This window comes from Amblyomma americanum, chromosome 7 (genome assembly GCF_052857255.1).
Source record: "Amblyomma americanum isolate KBUSLIRL-KWMA chromosome 7, ASM5285725v1, whole genome shotgun sequence".
In the NCBI taxonomy this organism is placed as follows: Eukaryota; Metazoa; Arthropoda; class Arachnida; order Ixodida; family Ixodidae; genus Amblyomma; species Amblyomma americanum.
In genome coordinates, this window is record NC_135503.1 from 70,889,298 (window position 1) to 70,916,945 (window position 27,648).

The window sequence follows — 27,648 nt, forward strand, 5'->3', positions numbered from 1 at the left end:
TTTGGCTCCACGAGTTTAATGACCTGGTCGATGCCACAATAACCGTCTTCAGTAGTCGGGTGCCGTCGCAAGAGGGCTTAATCGTCATAAACAACGAAATTTCGGAAACGTCCATTTTTCCACCAAATTAGATTCCTCTAATCCTCCAACTGTTGAAAAGCTCGAGCTTGAGGGTTTCGCTATATCTGAAGATTCGCGCTTCCCTAGGGCAGATTATCACAATTTCCGCTAAATCAGCGCTTCCCAGAGGTGAAAAGTTCTTTGAGCACTCATAAAATAACACTCGATGAAGAATACCCACATCAGTGATGTGGCGTTGTGAAGCATAACTGTAGGATGCGAAGAAAGAAAATTCTTTTTTGCCGTGCTAATATCTCGTTTACGCTCTCCTTTCTCACAGCTGTGCAAATCGCGATGGGGTCGTTTCGGGCATAAAGTGCGCCGCCTATAGGCTGATACTTAGGGAAGCCTGCCACCAATAATTAAAAATAAAGGTTTGGATGTAAAGGGAAGCATTTGCGGCATAGTAATGCCAGTATTGGTGGACGCCAGAAAAGAAGCGAATCACGTTAACTATTAATGTACACACTGAAATTCTATTGTTTTTAAAACTTCAAAGACGCAATACTTCTCGGCTCTGTGACTGAATAAATTTTTGAATTTTTCGCGGGTTTCTAGAAAGCGCAATTTGCCCTCTGTAGATGCTCGATTTTCGAATGGCTCGAGAAATGCTTAAATTTTTTGAGTGATGGAAGCCAGAGATATTGCGTTTTCGAAATTGTAATAGCTGATTCCGCTATTACTAACGGGCAGCTACGAGTCCCCATTTGTAATCAGGCGCCAATCTGTAATACTTTGAAAATTAAGAAGTGTAGTTCAGTTAAATACTTTAAAGTTAATATGATTCGCCAGTTTCCTGGCGTGCACCAATACTTGGATTACTCTGCCGCAAAAGTTGGTCTGTACCTCGAAACCTTGTTTTATTTTTAAATCTATGCCGGGCTTCCTTAAAGCACCTGATATTCTTTAATGTTTTTAACGGGAGCAAAGGTCACTAGAGGCCGCTTGCTAAATAGACTCTACACGTACACTGCTATATTACTTATGGACATGTTAAATACATACTACGCTATAAAAAACTTTCTGCGGTATACTAGACAAGCACTGCCTTATTTGGACGCAAATTATGTCGTTTAGAAGTACCGCAAATAAATTCCGCATCTGCATTTTTGAGCGCAGATAAAATGGGTGCAAATGATTTGTATCCACTTAATGCGCATGACACTGTAGATCCGATGCTGAAATTCTTCTGAGGAAGGGGCGCTGTTTGAAAAGCTGTGAGGCGCATTTAAAAGTTGTGGAGCTGCTCCGCTAAAAGAAAGGAGTTCATCTGCTAGAACAGTTCACATTTTAAGAAAGAAGGCCTCCCCCAATACTTCTGCATTTATGGCAGTGTTATTAACCACCTTTTATTTCCGAAGATTTTAAAAGGCGTTGAAGTCTGTATCGTTCTAAACACCAGAATTTCTCGCCCGCGAAACTTGGAGAACAAACGAGCGCTTTCTACAATAGCTGCATGGCTGCAAAGAGCTCAATTGGGTCCTTCATCTTTCATATGGAGATTTCTGCTGAGTAGCAGCTGCCGTACGGGTTTGCTTAGAAAAGTTTCAAGTAGGCGGGGCGCTTCCTCCAGCTTTGCTGACGTCTTTCCAAAGCATCGCAAGTCGATACGAAACAGAGAAACAATGAGCTCCGCGTATGGCTTTGTGCTCCCCAGGAAGCTTTGTGCAGTTAGACTAAAACCAATCATTATGTTGAACGTGCCTGTCTTTCGCAAAGTATCAAAAATATTCAGGCGCCACGAAAAATGTAGCGCTCGAAACACAACATACAAAACGAAGGGGACACCACATACGCTGCATCATGTTATACCAACTCGCCCAAACAGCTACCCTCATCAAAAACAGGCATAATGGAAGCGCAACGGGGTGGTGGAATCGTGGCCAGTCTCGATGCTAAATACTGTTTCCATAAATAAACCTTGTTGCCTCTTCACTATGAAGATTATGGTTTATGGTTTATGGGGGTTTAACGTCCCAAAGCTACTCAGGCTATGAAGGACGGCGTAGTGAAGGGCTCCGGAAATTTCGACCACCGGGGGTTCTTTTACGTGCACTGACATCGCACAGTACACGGGCCTCTAGAATTTCGCCTTCAACGAAATTCGACCACCGCGGCCGGGATCGAACCCGCGTCTTTCGGGCCGGCAACCGAGCGACATAATCACTCAGCCACCGCGGCGGCTGAAAAGCCGTGAACAGTAAGGATAATACATTTCGCCTCCACGAAAATGCGCACACAGTATACTACAGAGTTTTACTGCTCCGCCTCGTTTCACCAGGGATGGAACGCGAAAACGTGCACGTGATGCGCGATTCCAGTGCAAGGTAAAAAGTCGCATGGTGGTTACGAGTTAGTAACAGAAATATTTAAGCGTTAGCTGTGGTGCGAGAGTAAATAATTTATTTTACCGAAACGGATGTTTTCAGTAAGTGAGCAATTCTTTTTCTACATGGGGCTGGCACTGGGGCTTATCTATGGGTGCAGGGGAGTGGGGGAATGGAGATTATATTTGAAGGTCAATATCTACGTACTTCGGCTGCGAATTTTCAGAGGGTCATCAGTGTAGACTTGAACCTACTGTCCTTAGTTTGAGCACTCCGTTAACGTTAGCTGGTCGCATCTGTCTTGGAGTGGTTATTTCAAAGTCCCTTATAACCCGAGGCAGTGCCATAACATGTGCTCTACTGCTGGTCGGGTGCCTGCGTTACGCTTTGCACCAACAGTCATCGTGATAAAAAAAAAAATGACAGAGAAATGTAACGATACTTATTTTTTTTATTTTTTATCGCCCATTAACGGGAAATTATAACAGCAAATCTTTTCTGGCTGGAATATAATTGACTGGAAAGTAGAAGAAAAAACAACCGCACGCAGCTGGTGGGATCCAAACCCACCACGTCCGAATTTCGCGCATAGTGCCTTACTAACTCAACTACGGCTGCGGCTGTCTAATCTTTAACTATCGTGGACATTTAAGTTGCGTGCAACCTAACCTCGGTACCAGTCATCCTATATATGCTCCCACAGGTAGCACAGTCTCGCGACTGTTTCCGTGCGCCGCTAGCAACGCAATTCGAGGAGCGGCGAACACATGAACCTCATGACGTCAAATGGTCAAATTCTTTGCTTACCAGCAAAACACACGCAGCACTGCTTCTTCTCATGCTCATTTCTTTATTAGGCGCCCCGCATAACACATGCGCCCCGCATAGCACAGGAGATAAAACTGCGGATGTGCGCAATTTAGCGAAGGCGATGACGCTACCGAGAAGCACTTTTCACTGTGATATCAAAAAGCCCACGCATTGGCTAGAGTAAAAGTTTGCACCGGAGAGAATTCGAAATTAGCAGTCTACAGCTAGCAGAGCCTATCTGAAAGCTTAATTACATGACGATGCCGTTCACGCCATGATGCAAAATTCTGGGCGGATCACCAAAGATTGTTGGACGAGAACGGATGCTGGACTTTTGCATCAGCGGCTGGCTATTTAAACAGCGCTAGTAAAACCTGATGCTTCGGGTCCACCGTAATTTGCGGTGTAAGAAAAAATGAAGCTAACTACAGAACACCGCCGGCGATTCTCATACCATGACTCCTGCCGCACCAGTACCGGCTTCCTCGCAAAGCTTAGCTCAAAGTTCTGCAGGAAAGAACACTTTCGTGAATCTTCACGCAACTCTGCTCCCTGCGCGAGCACGTCCAGGAACACTAGCTACTTGTGTAATAGAATAAATCTGAAGCTGCACCAAGGTGCGCCACTTTAATTTTCAGCCCTTCTAAGCGATTATATTAGATAGAGATGGGCTAGTTGGTGACTATTAGTAGAGTGTATCTTGAAACCGCGCAAAAAAAGACAAGGGACGAGGAAGAAACCATCAGGACAGAGCGCGGAACTTCAACTGGTTTATCACAACAGTGCGTCACATTTATAAAACGTGTCATATTGTCATGTTACCGCGTGATTACGATGAGTTTATAAATGTGACGCACTGTTGTAACAAACTAGTTAAAGTTCCGCGCTCTGTTTTGCTGGTTTCTTCTTCGTCCCTTGTCTTTTTTCGCGCGGTTACAAGATGCACTCTACTTCTAAGCGATGCCAGAATTTCGCTTTCGTTGCTTTCAGAAGCCATTACTGGGAGAAATGTTCTTTCTTATATGTTTACCTGCGGAAGTGACTTTATTCCAGTCCAAACTACTCTCCAAAGGAATGAGCCGGCTTGTTATTAGGTTATAACCTTCACGGAGCCCAAACCTAAACAAGCCTGAGCAGAACACTAGCCTTGTGGATGCTGTGGCGCCATCTACCGAAAACAGCATGAGTCACCAGACCAGCCACAGGAGCGGCCACTATACACGAGTACTTACGAATATATTAGAAGTTATGGGTCGAAAAATCAACCCTAACAAATTTTTGGACTCAGAAGATAAGGAAGCGATAAACTACGAAAAATAGGTCGCTTGATCGGCTTTCGGCTGTACTCGAATGTCAAGCTGCTAGGAAGTGCAGCTTTTCTGTACTGCTTCGACCCCTCCGTGCAACGCAACAGCGTTACGCCAATATGGGCGTGAATGACACATCGGAAACATATGCCCGGATGTGTTCCGTGGGAAGCACGTGCAGTAATCCCAGGTGTCCTTGTCTCTTAGCGGCAAAGAGGTGAACTCCTTTAAGTGCCTGCCCCGTTCTTTCTCTTTTTTTAGAACAAGCTCAATTAGTAGACCTAAATCGGTAACCTATATCACAAAATCGCAAAGGACACATTGTGGTTGGCTGCCTTTGTCTTCTCTCAGATGATGGCACTCATTCTTCCGGGATGGCATCATGGAGCGTTCGGTAACCGCGCACAGCGCCTATTAGGAATAACTAAGCCGCAAACTCTGCATAGTCTTCGCAATGCAGCTTCACCAATAAATCAGGTGAGGAGATGCAGTCTTCCTATTTCAGGTACGAAATAATACGAACGTTCTCTCTAAAGCTTTTTCCTTTTATTTGATTTCTCTTTGTGGAGTACAGTAAGCCAACATACACTGAACAATGTGGCATTGCGCATGGCACCAAGGAATAAATGCGTTTCCTCCGGTATATACCCTAATGGAAAAAAACTCCAGAACAGCACAAGTGCACATGTTGGCAACACCAAACACAATCAAAACCGGCACCTGTCGTTGACTGAGGAGCGAAATATAGCACTCTTGTGACACGCGTGATTTTACACAATTGCTGTTCCATCAAGCCCAAGCCACCCCGAAATACGGCGGAGGACAATACTCCAAGACACAATAGAGTGACCTGGCGCCATTTCGACGCCACCTTCACTCCAGCGTGCTTCGTGCAGCTGAGGGCTGGCCTTTTGCCTGTTAGTCTTACATTTCCACAATTTGTTTCCACGAATAGGACAAATTTATGTACTATTTTTCAGCTGAAGGCCTCCTGTTAGGTCACTTTGTTTTCTGATAAGGCTATAAGGCTACGTGCGATGTACCAGCAACGTGGCAAGTTTAACATGGCGAGAAGAGTAAGCAATCAAATATAATTAGACGAAAACTGATAGGGGAAGGAGCTGCTAAGGGGCCGATGCTGAATTTCTATCACGCAAGGGCACCTGTGGCCAAAGAGCGCCAGGGCCCAAGGTAATTTTCGTCTTTTCAAGTTGGGGTCAAAAACCCATTTCCCAATCTTTTCTATTCAAAGAGGACGAGCACAAATCAAAGGAAAGATTGTACTCATTTCATCACAGGTGGATACCTGTAGGCCCTAGGTGCCCAACAAGGATGCCTTCTCAAGGAATCAAAACCAAACGAAAATTTTCTTTCTTGATTTTACGCATAGCAAGTAGAGCATTAAATGGATTGTGATTTCTTCTAGATATGACTCTTATGAGTGATCTTTCATGCTCCTACATTAAACATAACGTAAACAAGATGCAGCTAGAGTTAATTTGAAGTTAGTACACGCGCAGCCCGCGTGCCCACTGAGTCCTTCTTTCTCTTGCTGCTGTACTCACCGTGCTGCTTGATGTAACAAGTAATGTAACAACAATGTAACAACGGAAAGACTTACTTGCTGGAAAGTGCAAGAACACGCACAGAATCACCAGGTTTCTACGGGAAAAGTGCCTGCATGTGCTACGCGATGTGGTAGCCATGTTTCCGCCGCACCTCTCCTCCTATGAGCACTGCATAAGAAAAAAACAGAGCAGTCGTAAATGCAAGTACAAAGCTTTTAACATTTTATTTCGAATCTTATTAGGCATGCAATTTACTTGTACACAACATACTACGAAATTTCGGAAGAATGTGTGCCTTTTGTTCATTTCCTGATAATGATGGATTATTATGGCGCAAGGGCCTCTGTGGCCAAAGAGCGCCATGACACAACGTATTTTCTTGTGGTCAATTTCGTGTCTAAGACCCATTTTTAAAGCATTTCACCCTAAATAAGCCAAGCACTAGGCAGGGGAAAGCTTGTACCCATTGTTCATTTCCTACTGGCTTAAAATTGTACGGATATTCTTGCCTAAATGAACCCATCTCAGCAGGTTTGGTAGATTAGACCTCTTTGTATGCAATAGACATGATGCTGTCACAGAAAGCAACTATTTAAGCGCGTGTTTTTACAATGCGGCGTTCGCTTCACAAACCGCTGCTCACTGCCAGCCTTCGGCACATAATAGCGTCAAAACCGGTACCGACAAGCAGCATTCAAATGTAACCTCTCAGGCTTTCTCGCAAAGGCTGAGCTGTCAAGAAATGAGGTCTTTTCGAAAGACAAAAAAACATGGCGGTCCATCGCAAGACCCTGCATTAGAAAATCATCGCAAACACTGAGATTATCATGCCACTATGGCTGCACGAAACCTTATGCCGAAACCATTGTAAATGTAAGGTTCCTTCGCTGACGTGATTCTGCATTGTTAATATGATTAAATCGTCTGAATCCGTTTGTATACGCATGCTAGAAGCACAGCTATGAGTACAGCGGCTGCCTGTTAGCGCAGTAGAGTTTTACGGCGGTTATTCTTGATGAGTCCTGAATTTAAAAAAAATATATATATACGTTTGCTTCGAGGCGTGAGTAGAAAAACAACATAATTTATAAAAAAAGCAATATATCCTGCATAACGGGTGGCAGTCAGAACAATGCGACGCTGATAACTTCTGTATATTAGCTGGACAAATGCGCACTGAACAAGCTCGCCTTGAACACTACGCGCCTATCGGACTGACAGCGCTGCCAAATATTTTCTTATGCATTTGTTATGGCGCATAATCGCATTCGATATTTCAAACAATCCAAGGGTGAGATGGCTTGAACAGTCCCAAATTTTAAAACACATGGGAACATGGAATCCTGAGAACCGGCGAATTCGTAGTTTGCGCGATGCTTTCCTGTTTATGCTGCTCAAATGCTGTCGGCATATTAATTTGCGGAGAAGGAGAAGGCATCTTATGCTGAAAATGTACGCTACAAGACCGCGGCGAAGTTTCATAAATTACGTAGTTATGTGATAAGCACCCAGGAGATATGTTGCGTGCTAAATGTAGGCTAAAAACATAAGCCTCAAGGGCAGAAATCTGCATGATCACGTTACTTCAGAACTAAAATTGTTCTACTGAGTGAGACACTAATGTCTTTCTTGTCTCACGTGGAATTGATGAGTCGGCGGATTTTTCATGAGCAGTAAAAAGAAGCTCCTGAGTTATAATCTAGATGATCACAGGGAAATGCTATCAACAAAGAACCCGTTCCTGCAAAAAGTGAAATTTGCGACCAGTGAATCTGGTGTGCTTTATAAGGTTCATTTTTCTGTACATAGAGCAAAGCGCGCGGTGTTTGAACATTCGACTTAGAGAGCATGACGAGAAAGCAACAACGCCGATAATGCAACAACGCCGTCCTGTCTTTGAGGCCACACAGCTGCTGTATCGCCATCCGCAACAAAGAGTCCGAGAAATGATGGAAGCGTTCCTCATGGCCTCGTGAGGAAATTGCGTGAGCAAGCCTTCGCTCTCGCTATCTAAAAGCGAAATAAGCTATCTGCGCAGGTTTTGATTGTTTTCTTGTGTTTAACATTAATTTTTAACTCAATGTTTTGTTGCTGACTTTGGTGGCTTTTTGTATTTAACAGTTCGTTTCCTTCCTAATAAACCAGTTGTGAAATCTTCTTCTTTCTGAAGTCGTCTTCTTTCTGTGTCTTCGTAAAGTAAGCGCCCCCTGAAGAGTAGGCTCAGTGTGTGCGAAAAAGAGAGCGATGCGACGAGGCGGAGCAGCGACGTTCTCTCCGTCGCTTAGTGGGAAACCTCCTAACAATGTACCAAGCTTTCGGCGGTGTTGAAAAAAGGAACATTTGCTTCTTACCATCTACCAAGCTGCGGCAAACAACTATAAAACACAGCAGCCGAGCTTAATCACATAGTTTCCCAACCCGCTTCATCCTGCTTGTAGGAAATGGTCGAGCCAGGGTGGATTTAAATGAGTAAGTGCCCTTTACCAGAAATAAACGTTAACCTGAGGAATTTCCCTAAAGGCAGTATTCTTCCAACACCGCTGAACGTTAAGAAAAATGGAAAGAATATCAGCGTAAAATAAGAAAACAACGTACTTTAGAACTCTCCAAACACGTTCCTTATTCGCAAGAGAGTTTAATCCGGATATCTGCCCCGTTGTTTTCGTAGCTGCGCAAATGGGTGGGGTCCACTCTGGGGTCCCGATCAGGTGGTTGAGCAGGGCAACTGCATGCTCGGAATTTTCTTGGAGCCCCTCTAAATGATCGTCTCCTAAGCCTATTAGTGCTTGAGAACGATTAAAAAACCCGCCACACCTTAGACTTGCCTTCACGGGACACTTTTGTCGTTTTCGTTGTTTTCTCCAGAGTTCCTCGCTTTAACATGCAGGGGTTCAGATTTCTTCTTTCCATTAAAACTTGACGCGGCCATAAAACCCGATACCATCGGCTGATGAGTGGTGTAAAGTTTGATACTTTTGCTGATGTGTACGTTAATGCACGCAGCCTACCGCCAACGCTCACTACGTGTTCCCTCAGTACACAGATGACGGGAGAGCACCTCGAGTTGTGGTTGTTCTACTACCTTTTAGCCTCCCTTCTGAGAAAACTTTCTATGGTGCCTCACAGATAATCGGATAAGTTCAGCGCCGAGCGAAAGTACTCTTTCAGTTTTTGTGTGACGCAAATCTGGAATGGCGTCTTCGAGGGACGTCAGTGTTTGGTTGAATCACACTGTTTGTAAATGGCTGAGTGCGGCAGAGGTGCGTGTGAGTGCGCACTTTTGCATTTGTCCTTGGGTTTGGCGCATGCATGCGGCCGTAGTTTGCCATCCCTTCTTTATTCACTCCCTTTTTCGGTCGTTTTCCTTCCCCTCTCCTCGAGTGTGGAGGAGAAGGCCAGAGTTTCCGGCCGACCTCTCCACCGACCTCCACATGACAGCTTTCTCTCCCTAAATCCCTCCCAGCTTCAGGGCGCTTCGTCTTCAAAACGAGAGTGCACGGGGAATCTGTAGAAAGGTAGTCGTAGTCGCGTCATAGCAGTCATGACCGTCACCGGCCGCACTCTCTCGCGCTACTCAGCCTGCGGGTATGCGCGTAAGCCGGGATGAGTGCCCTGTCAGGGGCCCTTCAGGGTAAGGAAATAAGTGGTGATCATCGTCATGAAAAAAAAGCCAAGAGAGAGCGGGCTTGCCGGCTTGGTTCGTCGTGTTTTTTAGCGAACATGCGCGCTCCGACTGCTCCGGCGCTCTGGCGAAATGCGTACCGCGTACCGAATCACTGCATTCAAGTAAAGCACGCCGCTCCGTCGATCGCGATGCCGAACGGAAAGCAATGATGCCAGTACATCAGAAAGATTTAAAAAAGCGACCATCTTCTCCTTCCTTATGACGAGCAAAGTGAGGTATTTTAAAAGGATATTCAATTCAAAGAGATCGAGTCAAAGCGTGACAAAAAATAGAGGTCGTCGCCTTATATAGATAAATTTAATGAAACGAAGGGAGAGAGGTTGGCCAGAAAGATTTAGATCTGGCCTGCTGCTCTGCACTGGGGAAGGGGAGAAGAAAGAGACTTATGGTATGTGACGATATGGTGAGAAGGGAAATGAGAGTATGTGCACGCACATTTGATGGCATCACAACCGGGTGTCGAGGCTCGTGTCACTCAAAAAAAAAACGCGAAAGCGCCAGCATTGGTGGGGCTCCTTGCCAACTCTGCGGCCAAGCGCCTAGCAATAAGTCCTCTCAGAGTAGCCGCATTTAACCAGTGTGATGACGCCGCCAAGCTGAGGAACATTTTCTTAAGGCTGGAGGATGGCGCTCGTACGTGGTATGAAAACCGTGAGGACAAGTTTTTATAATGGCCTCAATTCCGACGTCAACTGCTCGCCGTGTACGTCAGCGCTGATCGTCGGGAGCGAGCTGAACGCGACCTGCAGTCCCGCATGGAAATGCCCAACGAAACGGTTGCCATGTACGTCGAAGTCATGACGTGGCTCTTCCGACGGGCTGACCCAGCCATGTCGGAAGCCAAAAATCTGCGCCACTTAATGCGCGGTGTTAAAAAACAGCTTTTCGCTGACCTCGTCCGCAGTCCCCCAAGCACTGTTGCCGAGTTTCTAGCGGAGGCTGTCACGATGGAGCAGGCCCTCCGGCAGCGTTCCACCGCGTACGATCGGCCAGTCCTTGCTGATTCTGTTACGGAGTCTCTCCCGGCTTTGAACAGCAATACAGACTTTCTCCACGACATGATCCCTGCTATCGTCCGTGACGAGCTAGAGAAGATTTGTGGTACGTCGCTGCCAGCGGCCAACTCCCTCATGAGCGTTATCCGTGAAGAGGTGCAGAAAGCTATCAGGCCTCCATTACTACGCGGCGAACCACAGCTAATCCAGAGTCTACTGCCGCCCGACATAGGCTAAAGCTCACTGACACCCTGCCCCAGATCCTCCGGCATTTCAACCGCCCATCCAGGCAGACTACTGCCGCCAGACCTGCGCTGAGGCTCTGCAACGCCCTGCCCCAAGTTCGGCGGCAGTTTTTCCAACCCATCACGACGTCCTGCCACCCTCCGTGCATCCAGCGCAGCACCGCATACCGAGTGATCGACAATCCTTGCGTAGAGCGGACGTCTGGCGTGGACCTGACCGCCGGCGTTTGTGCTTCCACTGTGGGGAGCCCGGTCACCTGTCCGCCGGTGCCCATTTCGAGAGCTTGGCCTGCAGGGTTTTTCCTCCGATGCGCCAAGGTCCCGGTTTGGCGAATGGCCCCGCGAGATTGAAGAGTACGTCACCCAGCAACCTCTGTGGCCCATGGCGCGCCGTCAGTCCCGATCACCGCCACCTCGCCGATCATCGTTTTCACCGAATGCGCAGAACTCCTCGCGAGCGACGACGGACCACTCGCCCAGCCCTCGCCGGGAAAACTGAGGATAGCGGCCCCCGGGGGCGTGGTCGCTGGATATCGACGCTGTAAGACCCCCTGACGACGCAGGCATCCGACGATAGAGCTTTGACGACGTCGACGACAGCATCTGAAGTAATGGACCGCTTCTAACTCGACATACCCGTGCTTCTCGACGGTCACCGTATTAGCGCGTTAGTGGACTCTGAAGCAGAGGTTTCATTTATCAGTGGCAAATTGGCAGCGTTTCTAAAGAAAGGTACCACTCCTTGCTCTGGCGTACAGATCCGGACGGCGGGGGTCCATATCATTACTCCGCTTGGACAGTCCACGGCTAGGGTCCATATCAGCGACTTGACGTTCATAGTTAGCTGCCTGGTGCTCTGCGACTGTTCTCGGGACCCGATTTTGGGCGTAGATTTTCTCCGCGAGAATGGTGCTATTATCGATCTGCGGCACAGACCCGTTATGTTTTCTACAGCGAAAGCCGACATCTCCGACTTTCGTCAACGCAGCTCCGCCCTTCGTATTTCCCCTGAAAATGTCTTGATCCCGCCGTGCTCCAGTGTTTTTGAAAGTGTCGAATGCGATGATGGGCTACGTGATGGACCTGCAGTCGGCGAGGGTAACCTTTCCTTGCTGCTGACACATGGCATTTGCTCGGCCCGAAGCCTTGTCCACCTCCGTAACAGTCGGAACGAACTCCTGATCACTAATTTTACGAACGTACCTCGTCACCGTTTTCGAGCTACTGCCGTCGCGTGGGACGACCAATTGGCCGATATGTTACTGAGTGTTTTGCGTCCGAGGCCATGGAACGTCCGGACACGTCCATGGATAGCATCGATATTAGCTCCACGTTCACAGCGACTCAACCGCGCGACCTCCGCGTCCTCCTGCTCCAATACAAAACCTGCTTCGCAACTTCCTCGAAAGTGCGGCAAACGGCGATCACGAAGCATCCGATCATCACTTCCGATGACGCTCGCCCCATACGACAGCAGCCGTGCCACATTTCCCCGCGGCACCGCGTTTACAGCGCAGCTCATGCGCGAGGTGTTCCAGCTGAGCCACACGAACCACCGCAAGACTACTGCCTACCACACGCCGTCAAACGGGCTCATTGAGCGCCTCAACAAAACCTTAGCGGACATGCTCGCAATGTACGTCGACGTACAGCTCAAGATTTGGGACAAGATCCTCCCATTTGTGCCGTTTGCCTATAACACGGCGATTCAGGAAACGATGCGCTTTACGACATTTCGCCTCGTCTACGGACGCGATGTACAAACGATGCTAAACGCCATGTTTCCGTGCACCCCTGACAATCAAGCACTCACGCCAGATGCCGAGGAATTTACCCGGCACGCATAGGAAGCCCGCCAACAGGCCCGTATGCACATCCGCCGGCAGCAGGCAACGGATGCACAACGCTACAACCAACGACATCGACACGTCCAGTACCACTCCGACGACAAAGTGTGGGTATGGACTCCAGTACGTCGCCCAGGCCTATCGGAGAAGCTCCTGAGCCGCTACTTTGGACCGTACACAGCGCTGCGCCGCATCACGGATATGACGTATGAAGTCCTGCCCGATGGCACTCTGCCGAGTTCGCGCCGTCGACCTCAGCCTGAGGTCGTGCACGTACTGCGTATGAAGCCTTATTTTACGCAGTAACGGGCGCCTCTTCCACGCTTTCTTTTGTTTTATTTTTGCCTGCAGCCGTTCGGCGGCCCGTGATCGTTTTTTCGCTTGTTTCACTTACTCCCGTTCGTTCCAAGTGCGCCCACGTTCTTGCTTCTCTTTTGGGGGGGGGGGGGGGGGGAGGGGGCATAATGCCGCCAGGTGTCCCCGGGCGGCGCCTTAAGGACAAAGAAATGAAAGACGCGCGTGTTCTTGCAGCTGGGACACTGCTTCACTGCTTGCGGCTGCGCCTAGTCCTTTTGGTTTTGCAACCTATTTGTGACAATATATATATATAGATATTGGGCAGGCATGTGCTTCCTCAAGCGTGCCTTTGTTAGAGGTTCACCGCACCGCGGCAATCCAATGCATGCCTTGAGTGCCTACTCTTGAACGCTCTCTAAAGACCGCAAGCAAGAAATGCCCATATTAGAAAGTACTGGGAGGCTGTATCGGATGCAGCCTTACGAACAGAGTCTGGTATATTCAAACATATCAAAAACCAAACGCTGCCGAAATATTCTATATCTTCCTGGCATCGCGTTCACTAAGCATAAGATGCGCAACTGAGTAGGAAGGCAGTTGATTTAAAATAAATTTAAAACTTCAAGTCCCATTTTGCTTCACCACATGGGGAAATATGAGACAGTGCGGCGGACACAATGAGACGCCTTTTCAATACCACGCTATTATTCAATCTGGAAATGAATGCACACAAAGCTGGCTCCATAGACATATAGACAATCTTTGCGAGCTTATTTGAAAGACGAGTACTATACTGGTGAGAGAACTCAGCTCTCTTTTGTTCCATAGCGCACTGCAGTCTACACAGTTCTAACGCCGGATTCTGTCCGTAGCCTGGCTACGCGATGTTTTCGAATTCCCCGTCTTCGCCGCAACTTACTTCTGCTCCAGTGCACCAAATAATCTCTCTCTGCCATGTAGAATGGAAGTACGATTTGGTTTCCTTCGTGGCGAGCCAGAGCAATGTTTTTAATTTCAAGGTAGGCAAGACCGAAGACAGCTTGCTCCATTGTCAGAATTTGTTGTAAAGATAGCTGCTCATGGCCGCCGAACAGAGTACAGCGCTCTGGTCTGAAAAACATTTTATACAATTCCTGCTTTCCATATTCTCTCATTTCTTTTACCGCTCTACGATGTGTGCTTTAGGGAACACCAAATCTCTTCATGACACCGGCGCTGCTTACGTCACTCCAGGGCATCCTTAAAGCTTTCTGCGTGCAAGGCGCATTCATTGTTTTCGTTCAGTACGTTCAGATTACCGGGAGACCGGCAAAACACGGGTAGAGCTTTAAAGGAAGCTGTAAAATTACTACATTTACCTAATTGCAACCAGAGCACCAAAACTTCTTGTTTTGCCCCACGCGTAGCGCGCTGGTAAAATGGTTCCTTAATTTTTAATGACTTCATTATTTACTCTTAATAACTCGAGAAACAAAACTTCTTAAACATTGAATAAGTTAATACCAATGACCAATTCTATTAACTGAACCCACTTGTTAATCTAAGACGCTAGGTTGGCTGAGCAGCAGTTTTGAAAAAAATAATAATAATTGGCTTTTGGGGAAAATAAATGGCGCAGTATCTGTCTCATATATCGTTGGACACCTGAACCGCGCCGTAAAAGAAGGGATAAAGGAGGGAGTGGAAGAAAAAAGGAAGAAAAAAAGGAAGAAAAAGTTGCCGTAGTGGAGGGCTCCGGAATAATTTCGACCACCTGGGGATATTTAACGTGCACTGACATCGCACACCACACGGGCGCCTTAGCGTTTTGCATCCATTAAAACGCTTGAAAAATGCGGCGTGCAGAATTTCGCGTCTTTTCTATTTATTTCAGAAAGGTTAAATTCGCAGTTCTTTTTCATGTTTAAAAAAAAGCCAGTCTGGACAACACTAAACTCAGTTATCTTGCGGATATGAGAGACTCATAGCGTTAATAATAGCGTTATGTGGCGTGTCACCATGTTAATATAGTTTTTGACTTAAAATTTAGATGGCACTAAAAAAATGTCAGCTTTTCACCCATGTCGCATATTGACCAACTTATCGCTAAGTCATGATCAGCACCAGCAGTACACTAACAACGTCCACTGCATTTCCATGCTTATCTAATTAACGATACGACATGACAGCTGCAGCCACGGTAGCCCCGTACATTGCCTCATCTCGTTCATCCACCCGATATAATGCCGACCCATGTTGCGCTTGTCTTTTCATGCTATCTGCATTGTTGCCCTGTAGGGCCATCAATGTTCTTCTATTCGCATTACATGATCGGCCTATGCTCTTTATTAAGCTTGATTTGGGCTAGTATATGAGAAACCCGTGGTCGGCTTTGACTGACTCTGGTGTTTTGGATTATTTACATAAGATTTATTTCTCAGATATCTCTCTATATTTTCTCTATATTTGCGATGCAAACGAATGTACCAATGATGGTGGCTTGTGTAAAATGGTTTAGCATATCGCTGTATGAAGCTGTCACATGCCAATGGCATCAGTGAACGTCTAGGTAACCTTCAGTGAATTCGAGCAGCCCGAGAGTTCCCAGTAAAAAAACGAGAGTGAAAAGTGTCCTTGTTAGGCTCTAGAAAAAACTCATGGACCCAGGTTTTTATATTACGGGTGTCCGGAAATGCTATGAAATTTAAGAAGCTGCAAGTAGTAGTAATGAAGTTCCAAGTTGCAGACATCATTACAAGACAGCAGCGCCTCTGCCGTGGAACAAGCGTCATGGAACCAAGGCTCGTCCGGGCCTCGCTCAGAAAAGAGCGAGACATAGCGAGAGAGCGTTCTGTTTCTCTCTCCGCGGAATGTTTTATACCGGATGTTCTGTCGCGCATATTTAGAGACTGTGCAAATAGAATGTGCTTAACACACTCGCACAACCGGCTCTAATGGAAAGCCGATTAAACCACTTTCTTTCAACGGTATCGATTCTAGCAAGCTGGGCACACTAACTCGCAATACAGGCTTCCCTTGGGACTTGACACAGCCGCAGATGGAAGAAAATGGAATTAGTCAATAAAATTGCTTTTCTTGGAACAGGCTAGAACGCCCAATACGTCTATGTTAAACCTAATTCATGGACAAGGGGCGGTTCAGAGGCATATGTATATTATCACTTTACAAACTGCCAGAACAAAGAAAACTGCACCAGCGAAGGTTTGTGGAACTGACTTCTAGGGAATGCATTTCACTAGAGGCAGCGACAGTTCGCGGAAAGCAGCAGGCTTCTGGCAGTCGGTGCTAATTGTGAGAGTAAACTAAAAGCAGTCTCAAAGTTCATGTTTAAAAGTGAGTATACGTCGGCAATGGCAACTGCGAAGCCGTTAAAGTTCGATATTGAACTATTCAAAAATTGAAGAGTGCGATTGATGCGGACGTACGAATTTTCTGTAAAAGCCGTATCGTTTTCCTTTGTGGACGTATGCCTGCGCTTCGCTGGATGCCAACGACTCACTGCTCCATTATTTCATGTAGAAAGCTACACATGAAAAGAAATTTTGGAGTCCAATATTTATTCACAATTTATTTCCCAATAAGACGAAACTCGAATCGTTTTTTCTGCACTGTTCTCTACAAAATTGCTGTAATTTGTTGTTTCAGTGATGTCACCATAAAGAAGGACCGTTACCAACATAATAAAACACTGCACTCGGCAGCACCACGCAATGCAAATAAATGGGGCACATAAAAATTATCGTTGTGAACACAAAGATGTCAGTTGGTTGTTTTATTTAGAAATAATCAATCTCTCAATCTCACAAATATTAAATCTAAATCAATGTCACAATGTCAACTTACCCTCCCAGCGAGTCGGGGGGTGCCTAAGTTGTTTCCCGGATGCAGTATCTTACTCTTATGCGTTCCCAATCTCTCATGGTGTGAATGAAATCTCAGAATCCGGCTAACTCCGACAATTGTGTGCAGTGGGCTAAAAGCTAGAGGCAAAGTTAAATTTCATTATTTGACGTGCTGTTTTTTGTATTTAATTTTGATCGGATTGATTTCTGAAACCTTCAAAACTAATTACACGCAGAGGCGACGGTTAATTTTATATGGCAATATGTAAGTCAGAATTTTCTCAAATCGTTCTGAAGGTAACGGGCGTATAAGGAAAAAGGTCCGCACCTACGTAAATTGAGTGCACTGTTTTCCAAAACCGGTTTATGCGTCTTATATTTGCACAGGTAAAGGAATATATAGAGCACTCATGACCTCCATATACTTGTAAAGAGAAATAAATAAACGTAATTTGGAAAGAGACAGTGAACGCCGGGGTCGGTCGTTGCTTTTTTCATCAAAAGCAAATTGAAAAAGAAACCAAGTATGATATGAGGTTTCCTCGGTTTGAAGTACATGGGAAAACAGATGCGAGAAAGTTACACTGAAACTCAGTTTTGGCAAAAGGATTTGGGTTGCTCATATATGAAAACGAATAATGCGCTTTGAACATTGAAAAAAACGTGCAGTGAGCTTCACGCATGGGTTTGTAAACATCCGCATTTGAAGGCTGCCATTTCGCTGGTAAGGGTGCCATGGATAAATTTGTTGATTAAAAATTGCTATTCATTTACAGCCCCCTGTCCCTCTTCGCGCATATTCAAAGGCAAAAACTGTCACATGCAAAGAAACATTAAGTGTGGGCTTAGCAAATGCTGTGCCGGAGACATCGATCGGAGTGTGTATATACACTAATAAAATATCTTGTTGCTAGCCCGCAAGGCGTGTAAAATTTCCATGCAGCTAAATGAGTGCTAGTAATGAAAACAGCTTTTCGAAAACAACAAGCTTGGCGTAGTAAGAGCCGAAGAACCACCGCGGCGAGTAAAATTACGGGTCTTGATTAGTCGAGGAAGGAAGCAGTGGGCAAACCTAGCTTCATAGAATGGAGCCCTGAACGTGTTCCCAGTTGCAAATAAATTTTAAAGTCTCCCGTTCGTCTTCTTCCACGGTGTTAAATGCACCCAGAAATAAGTGCTCTTCAGCCCACTATTTAAAACATCCACAAATGAAAGCCGCACAGAAATCATCATTTCATGGAAGTACGTTTAGTGATTGCCACAAACAGGTTCAGTTATTGCAGCATCATGATGATAAGGAACCGCGTCAAGTACTGTTACTAGTCTACACGCAGCTGTGCACCAGCTTGCTCCACATTGTTTTTAGTAGGTACGTACGAGATTTGTTACCTTCCACAGGTCGTGGCGTAATTACATCGACTGTTACGTCTCGCCTACGACGCGCGGTATAGCCGGCGCGGATGCAACGGACGCCGCGGCTTCGTTCATCGCGGCCGCAACGCCTCCCGCCAAGCGCGTCCAGGCAGGTTTCAGTGCCACGTGTCGTCGTGTGTGTGTGTGTGCATGTTGGTGCCCACGCTTGTCAAAGCGCGGCAGCCGGGGAGAGGAGCTCCCCAACTGGGAGGCGAGGAGGTCTGACCGGCGCCGGCCTGGCGGACGCGCCCGTCACGTCTGGACATGTTCAAGCGTCGCCGTATCGGACGCCTCTTCCCAAGCCGTTCCTTCTTGCCCTCGACTCCGTGGGTATAAAGCGAGCTGCCCCGGACGCCAACGAGAGACTTCGATTTCGTCCTTCGAGTAACGTGGTCGCCCTGACCGGCTGCTCTTTTGCGATGCCAGAATAAACAAGTTGTTCTGTTTCCAGTCGACTCATCCTTTGCCGGGACCTTCGGATGTTTCCAGCTTTGCCCCAGGCCGCCAGGCCAACGCTACCCTTGGGGCTTGCAACCCTTTTGCAACAACTGGTTGCCAGCGGTGGGATCGCGACAACGGAGGCCAGCAGCGAAGATATGCGGTCAACTGTATGCTGAGCAGCACAACGACCATTCGGGAGCAGTGCAACGAGCCCTGTGTGATGACTGGTTGCCTGCAGCGGAACGACTGCGCTGAATTCTTGGCTGCGAGGTTTGGTGAGTGCGGGACTTTCTTCTTCTGAGTTTTGCCAGGCTTTTGTTAGTGTCAGAAACAGAGCTGGTAATTGTGGTTGTCGTTGCTGCCGGGTTAGTTTGCGGCAAGACAATAGTAGGAAGTAGAGAAAGCAGCATTCGGAGCAGCCATGGATTTGAAGTCGTTGCGCAAACCGAAATTGCTGGAGCTTGCAAGAGAGTTGGGTCTGGATGTCTCAGACAAACTCAGAAAACCAGAACTGCTAAGGGCTATTCTTGAGTTTGAGGCTGAGGATGACGAGCTGTCGGAATGCCTTGAGACCATTGAGGAGAGGGAGCAAAAAGAGAAAGACGAGCGCGAACGTAAAGAGCAAAAAGAGAAAGAAGAGCGCGCTTTAGAAATGAAGCGTCTCGAGGTAGAGATGGAACGCGCTCGTAATGGAAGTCAGGCACACGGTGCAGGAGAACGGGTATCGTTCAAAATGACTGACCTGATGCGGCCGTTTAAGCTTGGAGAGGACATTGGTTTGTCCCTGGTTAACTTTGAGCGAACGTGCGAGAAGCAGGGGTTCTCTCGGGAAACGTGGCCACAGCGCTTGCTCACTTTGTTACCCGGCGAGGCGGCCGACGTAGTCGCTCGCTTGAAGAGAGAGGAGGCAGAGGATTTCGACCAAGTGAAATCGAGTCTGCTAAAAAAGTACAGGCTGTCAGCGGAGGCGTTCCGTCGGAAGTTTCGGGAAAATGAAAAAGGCAGAAGCGAGTCATATACAGAGTTTGCCTACAGGCTTATGTCAAACATGCAGGAGTGGCTCAAAGAAGAGAAAGCGTTTGGTGACCACGAGAAAATTCTGCAGTGTTTCGGGCTGGAACAGTTTTATAGTCGGTTACCTGAGAACGTGCGGTACTGGGTCTTGGATAGGCCAGACGTTAGTACAGTGGCCAAAGCCGCCGAGCTAGCCGAGGAGTTTGTGACGCGTCGGGCTCGCGGAGCTAAGGACGGTCAAAAGGGTGAATTTGGCTCCAAGTCTGAGAGGCCGAAGTTCACACCCATGAGAGCAAGGGGGGACACGCGTAGTGCGGATGCGAGTGAAAGCAGTCCGACCGAACGTAAGGAGACGGCGGCAGCCGAAGCCGAACGCAGAAAGCGGTTCGAGGCGAGGCAAGCGCGCGTGTGTTATACGTGCCAGAAGCCGGGTCACTTTTCGGCGCAGTGTCCAGAAACAAAAAGAGAAGTCGTGTGTTTGTCATTATGTAGCACTGACGAGAACATGAAGCTTCTCGAGCCTTACATGCGAGACTTCCTCGTGAATGGGAAAGAGTGCCGAGTGCTTCGTGATTCCGCAGCTACAATGGATGTAGTTCACCCCTCTTACGTAGAACCCGATATGTTCACGGGCGAGTGCGCATGGATCAAGCAAGCCGTGGAAGCTCATAGCGTGTGTCTGCCCGTAGCAAAAGTGCTTATTGAAGGACCTTTCGGAGCACTTGAGACGGAGGACGTAGTGTCATCTATGCTGCCCCCCCAGTACCCGTACCTATTTTCGAACAGGTCCGATCAACTCCTGCGCGAGAAGGGGCTTTTGTTTGGTGAGGCTAGCGTTCAGGCCTTAACCAAATCAAGAGTTCGGGAGCTCGCTGCAAAGGCGGTAGTTGCGGGGCCGACGTTGTCGAACAATGAGAAAGGGTCGGAGGCGCAGCAAGCTGATATTCAGAGCACGTCCGAACTGAATAAAATTGAGCCTGTAGCGTTGAAGGCACCAGGTACTGGAGAGGAAATGCCCAACACGGGAAAGTTAAAAGAGCTTCCGGTCGAGCTTCCGGGACTAGGCTCAGTGACGAACAGGGAAGACACTGATCAGGTCATTAGTGACTTAATCATTAAAGCACCGCTGTCGGCTGAGCAGAAAACCGAACTACACCAACTCTTACAAGAGTTTCAAGGTCAGTTCTCTGAGAGGCCTGGTAGGACTTCTGTCCTTACTCATGATATAGAACTTACCTCCCCAGAGCCAGTACGATCCAAGGCGTACCGGGTGTCACCCCGCCAGCGCGATATTATGGAGGCTGAGGTAAAGAAAATGCTACAGCTCGGTGTTATTGAGGCGGGTGAGAGTGATTATACCTCCCCTTTGATTTTAGTTGAGGTACCGGGCAAGGAACCTCGTCCTTGCGTCGACTACCGCAGGCTTAATTCCATCACTAAGGGTCAAATTTATCCGATCCCTAACATCGAGGAGCGCCTTGAGAAAGTTAGTAGCGCTCAGTTTATTTCCACCCTAGATCTTGTCAGGGGTTATTGGCAGGTTCCACTTACAGAAGAGGCTAGTAGGTATGCGGCGTTCATTTCACCAATGGGAACATTCCGTCCTAAAGTTTTGAGTTTTGGTTTGAAGAACGCGCCATACTGCTTTTCAAGCCTCATGGACAAAGTGTTGCGGGGACAGGAAGAATTCGCTTTACCGTATTTAGACGACGTAGCGATATTCTCCGCCTCCTGGTCTGAGCATATGGCACACTTGCGGGCAGTGCTAACCCGCCTGCGCGAAGCGGGCTTGACAGTCAAGGCTCCCAAGTGCCAATTAGCACAGGCCGAGGTTGTCTACCTCGGTCACGTGATTGGACAGGGTCGTCGCCGCCCCTCTGAAATAAAGGTGGCCGCTGTGCGAGACTTCCCGCAACCGCGCACGAAGACCGATATTCGGTCGTTCTTAGGTGTCGCCGGCTACTATCAGAGGTACATCCCCAGGTACTCCGATATCGCGGCTCCCCTGACGGATGCTCTAAGAAAAACAGAGCCCCAAACAGTCGTCTGGAGCGAGACAAAGGAAAGAGCTTTTAGCGCCCTAAAGAGCGCCTTAACAAGCCAGCCTGTGCTACGATCGCCAGACTATACAAAAGGGTTCGTTGTTCAGTGCGATGCTAGTGAGCGAGGCATGGGCGTTGTACTGTGCCAAAGGGACAATGGAGAAGTGGAACACCCCGTCCTGTATGCTAGTCGTAAGCTGACCTGTCGTGAGCAGGCGTACAGCGCCACCGAGAAAGAGTGTGCGTGTCTCGTGTGGGCCGTTCAAAAATTGTCATGCTACATAGCCGGCTCGAGGTTTATCATTGAGACGGATCACTGCCCTCTCCAATGGCTGCAGACCATATCTCCCAAAAATGGCCGCCTCCTGCGCTGGAGCCTCGCTTTGCAACAATATTCCTTTGAGGTGCGCTACAAAAAGGGGAGTCTCAACGGTAACGCCGATGGCTTAAGTCGAAGCCCCTAACGTAGGAATCCGCCTCAAAGTTGTTGGTTACTGATGTTTTCTTCCTGAGGCAGGATTTTTAACATATTGCTTTTGTTTAGTGTTTCAAAGTGATTATGTGCTTTCTAGTGCAATTTTCCAATTTGTGGACGCGTTCTGAGTGCTGCTTGACAACTGTAAGGAACTAGGCAGTAATATAAAAGGGGAAAGAGCCTGGCAGAGCTTAGTGAGGGTTGTCTCGTGCTTGCTGACTGAGCGGTTGCGTTTCGGCGTAGTTCTAACGCTTGCTGGGAACGAGCACAAAAATGGCAACTCTCCCGAAGTGACTTTGCAGTGTCCTATGTGATCCTGAACCCGAGAACGAGGCCTTCTCTGTGCGCTGCGCTCAAGCAACGTCGAGGGACGATCGGTTTCGATTACGAGCATCATCGAGCGACATCCCTCTGGACAGCGGATGCAGTCCCCTGACCATCGGGATCTCCTTCTCCCGGCGGGGCGGTCTGTTACGTCTCGCCTACGACGCGCGGTATAGCCGGCGCGGATGCAACGGACGCCGCGGCTTCGTTCATCGCGGCCGCAACGCCTCCCGCCAAGCGCGTCCAGGCAGGTTTCAGTGCCACGTGTCGTCGTGTGTGTGTGTGTGTGCATGTTGGTGCCCACGCTTGTCAAAGCGCGGCAGCCGGGGAGAGGAGCTCCCCAACTGGGAGGCGAGGAGGTCTGACCGGCGCCGGCCTTGCGGACGCGCCCGTCACGTCTGGACATGTTCAAGCGTCGCCGTATCGGACGCCTCTTCCCAAGCCGTTCCTTCTTGCCCTCGACTCCGTGGGTATAAAGCGAGCTGCCCCGGACGCCAACGAGAGACTTCGATTTCGTCCTTCGAGTAACGTGGTCGCCCTGACCGGCTGCTCTTTTGCGATGCCAGAATAAACAAGTTGTTCTGTTTCCAGTCGACTCATCCTTTGCCGGGACCTTCGGATGTTTCCAGCTTTGCCCCAGGCCGCCAGGCCAACGCTACCCTTGGGGCTTGCAACCCTTTTGCAACACGACGTAAACTATGATCTGAAAAGAAAACGTTGTGCATTAATGACAAAACCAGCGCTCGTTCATATTCCACGACAGCCAAGTGATTCACTTTCATTACACAGAGCCCTCTTTCATTGCCCTTTCCTGCTATCTCCTTTATGCTGGTCTTGTTGCCTGCTACGCAAATCCAGCGAGCGTCATAAAACTGAAAAAACCCGATATAACAAGTCCTATGCTATGGCAAACTTTTTTAACAATCGCTTTGGTTCGATGAAGAGAATTAGGTCAAGGAATTTGACGTCTCATTTTTCTTCCCCAGGCGGCGCTTTATTTAAGCACTTTCGCAGAAGTTACGAGTTTATGTATAATGAAAGCAAAAGTAGCATGTCAAAACTAGAACCGAGCAGTGCAAGTGAAGACTAGAGTACAGGTTGCATAGAAGGATAATAGAAACATTGACCAAACGTCACAGACGTTAAAAAATGGAGTTTATAATATTGAAAATAGATTAGGATAGAAAATAACCATAATAGGATTGAGTGTAAAATAGAATGAAATAAATGAAAAAAACCAGTTTATTTAGCCGGCAGGGTGGCACTAGCCACCACATCGATTCAACAGGGATGTGAAAATTATATATTATATGTATATTCGCCCGCAGCGTCCACTGTTCACATGGTTGTGCGCCATTAGCGCTAAGGCATCAGCCACCGTGCCGCAATACGGGTTCCACGTCACGGCAAGGAAACAAACAGAAGCCTCGGAAGGGGCCTTAATGCGAAACGAATGATGGAACTGCCAATGAAAACAAAAATAAAATCGTTGGGCAAGATTTGAAAGCCCATCCACTGCGAAGCGGCACATTTCCGTCTTATGAAAGGATTGCATTAGGCGTTAAGCGAGGATGCATGGGAATTAGGTAGATGTCATTTGGCCGCATATACAAAAGGACCGTTGAGACTACGATTACTGCAAATGAAGACAGCGGGTCAGCAATACGAGGCACAAGTTAACATAGGGAGGACAAGAAAGGCATCGTAATGGCAGCTTGAATATTGTGGGGAAAGCAAAAAAAAAAAAAAAGAACTGCGTTCGTTCATATCCCAGCCGCAGCAACCAAGTGTGGCGAAGATTGTATCCTGTAGACTAACACATCAGTGCCAGGGAGGAAGACACATTACACTCGAAACAGAAAGGAGTAAGCTGTCCGCTAGCGCACTTTTTTTTGATAAAAGGGAGTGCACATGACGATAGGTTGCTCCCTTCTTACTCTCATATAGGCGTGTTCCTGAAATCTAAGGTTCGACGAAATCTCGTCTGGTCGGGTGAATACATTGGCGAAAATAACGAAGCGCCGACCAAAAGGTGTTGTCAAGATGGAAGGACGTTTCGACTTCCACACGGAAGTCTTGTTCACTGATGGAAAAATTTCGCACATAAAGCTTAAGTACGTTGTGCTAATCGTCGCAGGCATCTAGCGTACGAGGGCGGTAGATTGCCGATGTTACGGTTGAGCGTCTGATCTGTTGTCTGGATAAACACAGACTCCAGATATTGGCGTGACATCCAGTTTTTTTCACGGCCGATAATTGCCGCTTCTTCCCAAGCGATATCATGCTTCGTGTTTTCAACGTGTTCAGCCAGTGCGTTGGAACAAGCCTTCTTTTTCTTGACATCATTCTTGTGCTCATTCAGCCGTCTTTCAAAGTTTCCGCTTTCACCTATGTAGGAGTGATCGCAGTCTGAGCAGGGGATTTTATAAATTACTCCGGGAAACTTTTCCTTTTTTAGCTTGTCCTTTACGGACACCAACTCGTGACGAAGCTTGCACGCAGGCACGTGAGCTATATGCACATCGTAGGTGCGAAAAATGCGGGCCAATGACTCGCTCACGCCTGGCACATAGGGTATTGCAGCTCGGGCACGGCAAGGTAGGCGAACGGGCTGAGCTGGTCTCGTTGTCTGCTGTATTACAGCGTTCACGAAGTGCTGTGGGTAGCCACAATTGTTGAGCTCGCGTCGCACTTGGCGTATGTCAGAGGCTTTTTCTTCGGGTTTCGAGCATATTCTTTCCGCACGACGGACGAGGGTAGAAACGACGGAGCGCTTATGGCACGTAGGATGGACTGAATTAAAGTGAAGGTATTGGCCTGTGTGCGTGTCCTTTCTGTACACCTTGAATGATAGGCGGCCATCACATCGCTCCACCATGACGTCGAGAAAACGAAGACGGCCAGAAATCTCCTCCTCGACGGTAAACTGGATGGAATCTTCCATGCTGTTCAAATGGTTCGTGAAAGCAGCCAAGGCATTCTTTTTGATTATGCAAAAGCAGTCATCAATGTACCGCAGGAAGACCTTCGGGCGCGGCTCGAACGAAGCCAAAGCGCGGCTTTCCAGTGCTTCCATTGTGAGGTTTGCGGTTGTGGCTGAACACGTTGAAAACACGAAGCATGATATCGCTTGGGAAGAAGCGGCAATTATCGGCCATGAAAAAAAACTGGATGTCACGCCAATATCTGGAGTCTCTGTTTATCCAGACAACAGATCAGACGCTCAACCGTAACATCGGCAATCTACCGCCCTCGTACGCTAGATGCCTGCGACGATTAGCACAACGTACTTAAGCTTTGTGTGCGAAAATTTTTCCATCAGTGAACAAGACTTCCGTGTGGAAGTCGAAACGTCCTTCCATCTTGACAACACCTTTTGGTCGGCGCTTCGTTATTTTCGCCAGGCGTGTTCTTGTTTAGAGTATATTTCGCTACCGTATTCAACTCATGATATTCAATTCTACGCGCCAATCAGCTACCCGTCTTACTACAATGAGAGGCGCAGGCAACTTACTAGACGATTATTTATGCGGCTTCTGTAAGGCATGTATTGCGTAGTCGGCGTCCCATGCAAAATGCGGGCAGCGAAGGGAGCCCTGCTAATCAACGAAATTTTGTGAAGAGTGCAAGCATTTGCTCTGTGTGCTACTCAGTCTAGGGAGCGAATCTTTTACGTTGAAATACGTAGAGGAGTCAGAGTTTCAATTTTCTTGAACACAGTCAGTAACAAACCGAACAGAAATTCCAGAGAAATCGCCAAATATATGGCAACTTTAAGAGCGAAAGAGATGCGAGCAGTTACTTCAGAAGCTTACAAGTTCCGCACGCTCCCTCTACTGTCATTTTCTCGCATCAAGAGCCGGACCTTTACCGAGGAATGTAATACCAAAATGTTCGTTTTCAATGTCTTACAGCAGCCTCGTTCAAATAACACATTGTGGATTGGTGATCGATTGTCAACAGCTAATAGGAATTGGCACTGTGTGGTGGCTCATGGACGTACACTTTAGTCGCAAAAAGTATTTTATCGCTGCATTCGTTACAATTTTCCACGTAGGTGAAGAGAATACTGCGCCAAAAGAAATTTTGCCCGCCACGCAGTTTATTGTCCCCCCGCAATCACGTGCAAAGATAACTACAAAAATAAAATGACGCGCTGTACGCGCATGACAGCTGGGCGAACTCTGTCGTAAAGCTTTCCCAGCTATGGCCTCTGACACGAAGCAGAGCAGATAACATCAGGCGCAATCTATTTCTACAACCTAGACGAAAAAATTGGCTGTGGCTTAACTTGGCTAACCTGGAAGTCTGGGAAAAGAAAGGACGCTTGCTAAGCGTCTGAGGCTCGTCCGTGGCAGCTCCGCTACACGCTCGCGACAGCCGTTATATATATACCCACACGACCACGTGGCTATCACGTGGTAGCGCATGGTCTCTCGACATCCCCATCGGAAGTCATCACGTGGCTTCACATCACCCCATCGGATGTTCTTAAGGTCAAAGGTCAACCCAAAGGTCACACAATGTCAAAGATCAAAGGTAAGAGGTCAACTCAAGGTCAAGGGTCCACTAAAGATCATGTGTGAAGAGCACGGGTTAGGGGTTCGACACCATAACTGCACCACATATGGTCATACACGACTAACGCGGCTGGCCTAAAGCTCGTTCAATGTCATTCGCCGGCCTGTGCGACTATTGCTTTATCTAGCGTAGTGAAGCTTTTCGCTTCAAATTCACGATTCAAAATCAAGCAAACAACTTATCCGAGGCAACCCTTGAGCGGAAGGCTTATCAGACAGCGGTAGCATTTTCCACATAGGCAAACGTTCTTAAACGCTGTTAAAGCATACAGGCAATTCCGCGTTATAATGGGAGGCATAGCGTAGGCATAGCAAT

The 27,648-nt window shown here is 47.7% G+C and overlaps 1 protein-coding gene across 2 annotated transcripts in view; it reads right to left on the reverse strand.

The window, feature by feature from the left end:
* Positions 1-27,648, reverse strand: part of LOC144099302 (uncharacterized) — a 231,383-nt gene that overhangs the window by 120,987 nt on the left and 82,748 nt on the right. For both annotated transcript variants that reach the window (XM_077632495.1, XM_077632496.1), the window contains exon 2: positions 6,186-6,300. In XM_077632495.1, the coding sequence (XP_077488621.1) occupies positions 6,186-6,270 (85 nt within the window). In that variant the 5' untranslated portion in view covers positions 6,271-6,300. The remainder of the gene's footprint in view (positions 1-6,185; positions 6,301-27,648) is intronic.